This window comes from Chiloscyllium plagiosum, chromosome 25 (genome assembly GCF_004010195.1).
Source record: "Chiloscyllium plagiosum isolate BGI_BamShark_2017 chromosome 25, ASM401019v2, whole genome shotgun sequence".
In the NCBI taxonomy this organism is placed as follows: Eukaryota; Metazoa; Chordata; class Chondrichthyes; order Orectolobiformes; family Hemiscylliidae; genus Chiloscyllium; species Chiloscyllium plagiosum.
The window spans coordinates 9592399-9600901 of NC_057734.1; the positions used below are offsets into that span (position 1 = coordinate 9592399).

General features: G+C 38.6%; 1 protein-coding gene across 1 annotated transcript in view; it reads left to right on the forward strand.

Moving 5' to 3' along the window:
• LOC122562546 (leucine-rich repeat-containing protein 74B-like) overlaps window positions 1-3787 on the forward strand; it is a 72345-nt gene extending 68558 nt beyond the window's left edge. The window contains exons 13-14 of the mRNA XM_043715462.1: window positions 589-674; window positions 2631-3787. Of these exons, the coding sequence (XP_043571397.1) occupies window positions 589-674; window positions 2631-2691 (147 nt within the window). The 3' untranslated portion in view covers window positions 2692-3787. The remainder of the gene's footprint in view (window positions 1-588; window positions 675-2630) is intronic.
• Window positions 3788-8503: the final 4716 nt, after the last annotated feature.

The following is an 8503-nucleotide window of genomic DNA, read 5'->3' on the forward strand; positions in this document are numbered from 1 at the left end:
CATCTGGTCAAGATCCTGTTGTAATCTGAGGTAACCCTCTTCGCTGTCCACTACACCACCAATTTTGGTGTCATCTGCAAACTTACTAACTGTACCTCTTATGCTCGCATCCAAATCATTTATGTAAATGACAAAAAGTAGAGGGCCCAGCACCGATCCTTGTGGCACTCCACTGGTCACAGGCCTCCAGTCTGTAAAACAACCCTCCACCACCACCCTCTGTCTTCTACCTTTGAGCTAGTTCTGTATCCAAATGGCTAGTTCTCCCTGTATTCCATGAGATATAGCCTGGCTAATGAGTCTCCCATGGGGAACCTTGTCGAACGCTTTACTGAAGTCCATATAGATCACAAGACAGGCATCCTTGCAAGATGATTCGCAGTAGGGTTAAAATCAACTAGGTAAAAACAAGGTTTGCAGATGCTGGAAACCAGAGTCCAGATACTCTTACATGCCTCCAGTCAGTTCTTTTGTCTTTATCTGCTGCAAAGTTGAAACATAGCTTTTTGATTTCTTTCACATCACTCTTTGCACAAAACAAAGATAATGTTTGCTTGTTTATAAAGTGACAACTCCTGTTTATTGCAGAATGCTAAAGTCCCTTTGAATGATGTTGAACAGGATAAGCTAATGATTCTGTTGGACAAAGATAAGGAAGGGGAGATTGATTTCAGGTAAAAGACTCAAAATATTTACGGAACAAAATTCTGTGTTCATTCAATGCTGTATAAGAAACCGAGACCTGATTGACAGTGAGGTATAATAATAATTATAGCCTATTCCACAGTAATTTTGCTTGCAGGACGAAAATTAATTTCTTTTATTATCTGATTAGACAGTATTATTCAGCAAATACCATTGCAATAATCTCTCTAGTGATTAATCAATATAGTCTCAGTGCAAGGAAAAGCTGTTTTCTTTCTTTTGTACTTTTGCAATACATAAACATGACACTAAATGCCTGGACAATGGAACTTGCGTTATCAATGAAGACAAAAAAAGAGCACCATGATAGTTTCTTCTTTATTCATTATTGGGATGTGGGCATCACTTGCTAGGCAGCATTCATTGCTCTTCCTTGTGATTAAGAATCACATTGCTGTAAGTCTGGAGTTGCATGTAGATCAGACCAAGAGGTGATGGTGTATTTACTTCCCTAAAAGACATTAATGAACGAAGTGTTTTAAAACAACTGATGGTGACTGGATTAGGATTAGGTCGATAAGAAATAAAATAAGAAGCTCAAATTGCACTCTGTGGTACAGGGATTTGCACCCATGTAACCAGAATATTAGCCTATGTTTTGGATTACAAGGCCAGTGACATTACCACTGCCAATGCTACTCCCTGCCCCCAGAAATAGATTTTCCATTGTCCAGCCATCTACTCTGGAAAACCAAGAGACCTGCTAAATAAACTTCAATAAAGTTAATCCTATGGTATGAAATATTTGAAAAGGATAATGACCCATTCTTAATGAGGTGCAAGAATTTACTGATCAGTCAGTGAGTTTAGCCAGTATTCATTGAGGGGCCTTCTTATGGTGCAGAGGCTGTCCAGTTTTTTTTTAATTAACTTATTTTTCTAATCAGTCTGTTCAGAGATGTTATTACATGCCTCTGTAGCAGGAGAAAGTGAGAACTGCAGAAGCTGGAGAGGCATAATTGAAAGTGTGGCACTGGAAAAGCACAGCAGATCAGGCAGCATCCACTGAGCAGGAGAGTCAACGTTTCAGTATGCCTGAAAAGTCGACTCTCCTGCTCCATGAATGCTGCCTGACCTGCTGTGCTTTTCTAGCACCACACTTTTCGACTGTGCCTCTGTAGCAGTTGGGACTTGAACCCAGGCCTCCCTATTCAGGGTAGGGACTCTATCTCTGTGCCACAAGATGTCCCTTCTGAATAGGTTGAATAGAAAAATAGGTTTCACAAATAAGGAAGTGTCGAACTTTATCCCAACACAGATGAGTTAGCTAATTTGAATTGGATTGCAATAAGGGCATTGTTATTGACTTTTTTGCACCGTATTTAACAGATTAGAAAATTCTCCAGGCTTTCTTAATGATTATCAATTAACCTATGGTAGCTGTGTGGTCAGAAGCATACTGTGTGGCATCCAAGTGTTTGAATAACCTGTTGACTATTATTCCCTGGGCAAGTGCAAGAAAAATGACCTCATGGGCTAGATTTTAGAGTATGAACTAGCAGAGAAAGATGTTAGCTAAACCTTATCTGCTCTACCCAATGTTATCGTCTGTTTTATTGAACTGCTTAGTATAGCCAATATGAGCACTTTCATGCACAATTTATTGATTTTAGCAATGTTATTTTAATAGACAGATTTCACAGGAATGGAAGAAAAAGAGATGTTAATTTCTCTCTTTCCACCTAACCCCATGAATAGTGTACAAAACTCAACAATGTAAAATCAATAAATTTGTAATGCAACATGGATATTCTATTTTGTCTCAAACTGTTGAAACATTTTCATCAAAATCAGATTTAGGTTAGAGTTGTTTGAGCTAGATATAAAATAATTGAATTGGAGTCAAGCTGCATTGTTAACAGTTTTGTGGAATCATCTGAAAAGTGTCTTCTATGATCTTACAATTTTATTTCTTTTTATTCCAGTGATTTGAATGATTTGCTACTAGGCACTAATTTCGGTGCAAGCAAAGTCTTTCGTAACTAGATGCCCAAACGAATGGCTTCATAACAAGAGAATACTTAAGAATTTGCTTGTAAGGACATGAAAGCAAATACATGTTTTATTACAGCACTAGCCATGCATTAGTCACCTTTCGGTCCTACAGGAGAACTTAATGTATTTTTAGCAAACCTTTACTTTTCTGGTCAAAATGGAGAAAAGGGCATTTCAAATTGTGTCAATGCTTAGATTTTTGGAAATATGTACTGAGTTTTTTTTTCTTCCGAAATAAAATGTTGCATTTTGTAGCTTTGTACTAACTCTTACCTGAAGGTAACAATTTTATCATTCTACAAACTTGTGGATTAGAAGGTGCACATTTAGGGCATTATAGATCACCTTACTCAGAGCTGAGGATCATATTCCAGACCTTGAACTATTGGCTTTTGCTTGAAAATGCGCTTGTGTGGTAGTTGCGGAGGGGTATGAGCCAGATTGGACTTGACGGATGTACTCCATGTTCTGGATTAGTGGTGCTGGAAGAGCACAACAGTTCAGGCAGCATCCAAGGAGCTTCGAAATCAACATTTCGGGCAATGGTTGACTAGCTTGATGTCGCTCATTGTCCAGCCTTGCCCATAAAGCCTTGGAGAAAGTATCAGATGGCTCCTGCAAGCACCCATTCATTTCAAAAAAAGTCAAATGTTAAATTTTCCATTCCCTAATTGATTTAATTGAGACTGGAAATGTTTTTTCTATCATTGTTAGGTTGTGCCTGTAAAATATCTGTTTCAGCTGATTCATTACAGTCAGTACTGTGCAGTTTTAAAAATGCAATTATATGAGCCAGACACACAATGATATCACTCCAAGAGCCTAATTTGTGTAATATCTTCAATGATGTAATCAATTTTGCTTTCTTATTTCTGTGAATTAAACATGTTGCTACTAAAAAACTAATAATATTGAATGTAAGTCTTTCTTAATTAGATGTAAAACAAGAATTACTTCATAACCTTAGGAGCATTCAGAGGTAGGAATCTATGTCTCGTTCACAAAGTGGCTTCCTAAGGATAGTTGATGTTGGGTCAATCTATTATTCAGGCATTCATAATGATCATCTAAAATAGACAACAATCCCTTTGTATATGAGGCTCAAATATAAAGTCTCATGTAAACCAAATTACTTATCTACTTGTCTCTATTACATTATTATTTTCTCTTTTTTTAATTTTTAGTACTTTTAATGATGCTCATGTAACATCTCCCTCTCTTTTTTAAAAAAACTGCTTTTGTGTACTGAGTACAAATCTGAACCTCTTGGTAGATTAGCTTTCTGTAGCCTAAAACTGGTATATTTACTTTAGTATCATTCTTCACAAGTCTGTCTGAAAACTGTTGTGAATAAAGAATGCGAAGGAGAAAAATGTCACGTTACATACATTTTTGCCCCAAAATTACTCCTTGCAAAGCACCACCATCTCAATATATCTGGAGGCAAACTTAACAATCAAACAATCTGGTGTTAAAAATCACCAGTTATCTTTATATTTTCTAGGATAAAGCAATATTTATTGACTATTGGTTCGTAAACTTAATTAGTGGATCTTCAAAAGGTCGTGTGAAGCTGCACTGAGCCCAGCAACTTACCTATTGTTCAGAAGCAGATCCACATTGGGATGCTCAAAGATTCTTCGTCACTTTGCATCATTCTAGCCACATGCTTTTCTTTCTGCTTCCATTCCAAATTGAAATTTGATTAACATTCTTTTGAGACAGGAAATTAGGTTTCATGCTTTTATATTTGATTAATCGTGCAGTTTTTATCATCAGAGTGAATGATGGATTGGCTTTCTTGGTTAACATTGCTAAATCTTTTCCCCCTTGTCCTGTCCTGTCCTGTTGACTCAAATATTTATGTATTCATGATCCTATTGCTTTGATGCAGTTGTAAATTTTACAATATAAACACAGGAGTTGAAGTATAGATCTTCCTCTCAGTAATATGAAAATGTCATTAAGGTATTGTAGCCTTGCAAAGGTAGACCATCCTAGTAACAGTTGTATGAGCAGATAAAAACAGTATTCAATGCTGAAGCCATGTTAATTGTTTGACTCTAAAATTATTACTTTCCTTGTTTTGAGATTCATATTTCATTACCAAAATTGAATCAACTGAGCAATGAATTATTTTAAATTGTTCAATGCCATAAAACCAGTTCTACTACAGATGCTTTTACATAATGCAAATATTTGTGAAGGATAATGTATAAACTATTCAGTAATTGTAGTGCTGCAATTGTTTTATTCAGTTAGTGTGCTTTGTGCGTTTAACATAGCATTTGCCTCTTTTTAGAAGTAGTGTATGCTGTTTTGTTGGAAATGGTCTGGGCCTGACTACAATGCTTTTTTTAAAAACAAGTCAGTGGAAATATCATGTCCTTGCACACCTGCTTTCTGTAACCAAGCAGCTGATCAGCAGAGCTAGAGTCAACATCCTGAGCATCAATCAAAATCAAACACTGAAAAATGCAAAGTAAGATCTACCGGTTTGTTTGTATTTTAATGCTCACTTGATATAGAGATGCTGGAGTCAGTCAAGCAGAGCAAACATATGATAACATTTTAACATCTTCTCCAAATATTCAGTCCAAAGTGATGTTGCCATAAGTTATATTAATAGTTTTTAAGAAGATTCCCAAGTTTGTCTGAAGATGGGGAACTATTCCAGGATTTAAGAGCTCTCGCGAAAAACTACGAGAGGGGCTTAATTTTGAGAAATCCTTTGTGATAGAATCATAAAGTGAGTAGAAGAGTTTTATGTGAAATGATTGATTAGAATGAACCTATATGACTTTAGAACAATGAAGAGGGTAGACACTGAGGTTGTTTTTCCTGTCGAACAAATCTAAAATAAGGAGTCAAATAAGAGCAAAATACTGCAGATGCTGGAAATCTGACATAAAAACAGAAGATGCTGGATGTATTGTAGCAGCTTTGAAAATAGGACAGTTAAAGTTTCAAGTCCAAAGATTCCTCTTTAGAACTCAAATTGAGGTAGAATGCAACCCATGCTTTGACAAGGGCTGTGCTGGAGCTGAGTATGTAGCTGCTGAATATGCTATTCGACTGGTCTGGTCTTTGGAGGTTAGGAGTCACTCTTCAGTATAGACTGAAATGTGTCATATCGTCCTGGTATAGGCAGGCAATGAAGTGTTGTGCTGGATATTTAAAACTGGAGAAGTTTTCTTCTGAGGAAGATATTGGGGCAGAAGTTCCCGTTGACCATAAATTCTCAGCTGTGTGTAGTGCTACAAGTCAGTCAAGACCTGATTGACAACCCCCCTCATCAGTATATGGGAGCTGATTTGAGTAGACCATTATACAATGGAAAATAGTCATTGTTCATAATGCCAGCACTTAATTTGCAACCACAATGCAAATTAATATATCTCTCTTCTGTTTCTGTTCCTTTTAGTGGATATAAGTAAAAACTTGTGTTTGGAATTTGTCCAATTACTGACTGTGATATTTCCTTACTAGACAATGACAAGATATGGGTCTCCAGTGGGCACTGGGGACAGAATAACAGTGACCTACTGAGGGCTTTTAGATAGGATGTAGCTAAGGACAGGTAAAGTATAGTCTGAGCTGTTACATGGATTCAGCTGAGAGAATGGGTTTGAGAGTATGAGGGAGTATCAGCCATGTGCCGTGAGCAGCATGGATTTGTGAAGGCTGTACCATTACATTGACAGTGAAGTGCAACAAGGTAAAAACAATGACTGCAGATGCTGGAAACCAGATTCTGGATTAGTGGTGCTGGAAGAACACAGCAGTTCATTGGATGCTGCCTGAACTGCTGTGCTCTTCCAGCACCACTATTCCAGAATGTGAAGTGCAACAGCCAGTTTCCAACATTTGTCCAGGTATATGGTCACCTGTAAAGATGGTGGAGGCACAAGAGATTGTGGTCTTTTTGGCAGATATCCTCTGAGTGGCAACTTATGCCAGGAATAGTGCATGTTAAGATGCTCTCCAGCCACCCCCTTTTAGCTTACATGCCAAATTAAGTCAACCCTCGTCCCCTCACCACTATCAGCATTGATAATGATCCACCAATAGCAAAGCTCAGTAGCTATACTGAGATGAAGGGCATAAAATCTGTAATAGATATTTATATTTTAATTTTGTTACAGTAATTACATTCGTAAAAGTTCATTCAAAACATTTAAATCCCTTCAAATACTTTATTCATAAAAAATGACTTATACTCAAGCCCTCCGTTTCTTCCCCTCCCAACCAGTACCCTTCCATTGACACCCTCATCTGCCTGGCTGAACTGGTTCTCACCATTAACAACTTCTCCTTCCAATCTCCCCTTCTTCCTCTGATCTGCATCTCCATCTCCGGTGACGGACTAACCACAGACATCTACTACAAGCCTCCCACAGCTACCTTATGTACACCTCCTCCCACCCTGCCCCCTGTAAAAACGCCAGCCATTATTCCACCTTAGAAATCCCAGGTGGTCTCCTCCTTCCAAGATTGGAATTTCCCTTCCCATTGTAGTCGACAATGCCCTCCAGTGCATCTCCTCCACTTCCCACACCTCCACCCTTGAACTCAACCCCTCCCAATGCATCAAGGACAGAACCCACAGGTCTTCACCTTCCACCCCACCAATGCCACCTACATTGGACCCTATCACCAGAGAGATATATGTTCCCCACCCCATCAGCATTCTGGAGAATGCATTTCCAACGTGACTCCCTTATCAGATCCACTTCCCCACCCGCCCTCACCCCACTCCCGGCACCTTCCTCTGCCACCGCAGGAAGTGCAAAACCTGCTCCCACACCTTCCCCCTCACCTCCGTCCAAGGCCCCAAAGGATCCTTCCACATCCAATAGAAATTTATCTGTACCTCCACCAATGTCATCTACTGCGTCTGTTGCACCTGATGTGGTCTCCTGTACATTGGGGTGACAGGATGCCAACTTACGATCATTTCAGAGAATAACACTGGGATACCCATACCAACCAACCCCACCAACCTGTAACTGAACACTTCAACTCCCCACCCCCACCCCCACTCTGCCAAGGACATGCAGGTCCTGGGCCTCCTCCATCACAAAACCCTTACAGCTACCTTCCCCTACCCCCAACTTATCAGCCATGATTGAGTGGCTGGGCAGACTTGAATGTCCTAATTTCAGCTCCTATGTCTTATAGTCTAAGCAGCCTGAACGGGTAGCGTCAAGCTCCCACAGAATCCGGATTTTTTTTTTAGTTTTAGCCTTCAGTGTAGTTGCTCGGATCTTGAATCTGAATATGGAAGCTGTTATTCTTCTCTCTGTTACAGCTAAAAGCTGGGGTTCGCATCCTGCTGCTAGAATTGCATGTGAGACATTCTATTTTACTGAATTTGCCTTTGCTAAGGGCGTTTATGGGATGTTATTATATTGAAACAGTTAATTAGTTGTAGTTAATATATCTGTTATTTTGTTTAAAATATTTGAATAGAGTTAAAATTAAGCCAGTTATTTTCTTTATTCATTCACTTCTTATTTTGTCTGTATTTTAGTTAAAGTGTGTTTTGTTTCAAGTCTAGCAGTTGGACCAATTGAATTGCATCGGGAACACAGCACCTTACACTTACCTTTAAAATTAAAAATATGAAAGTGTCTAGACTATATTTTAATATATTTTGAGGGGGGTTGGTCTGGTTCAAAACATTAGGGAAATGTCAACAAACACCTATAATAACTGCTGGAAAAGCAACCATTTCGATCCTCGTAGACACTGCCAGCCTTATATTTTTAATTTTCAAAGGAAAGGTGAATTGAATAATTTC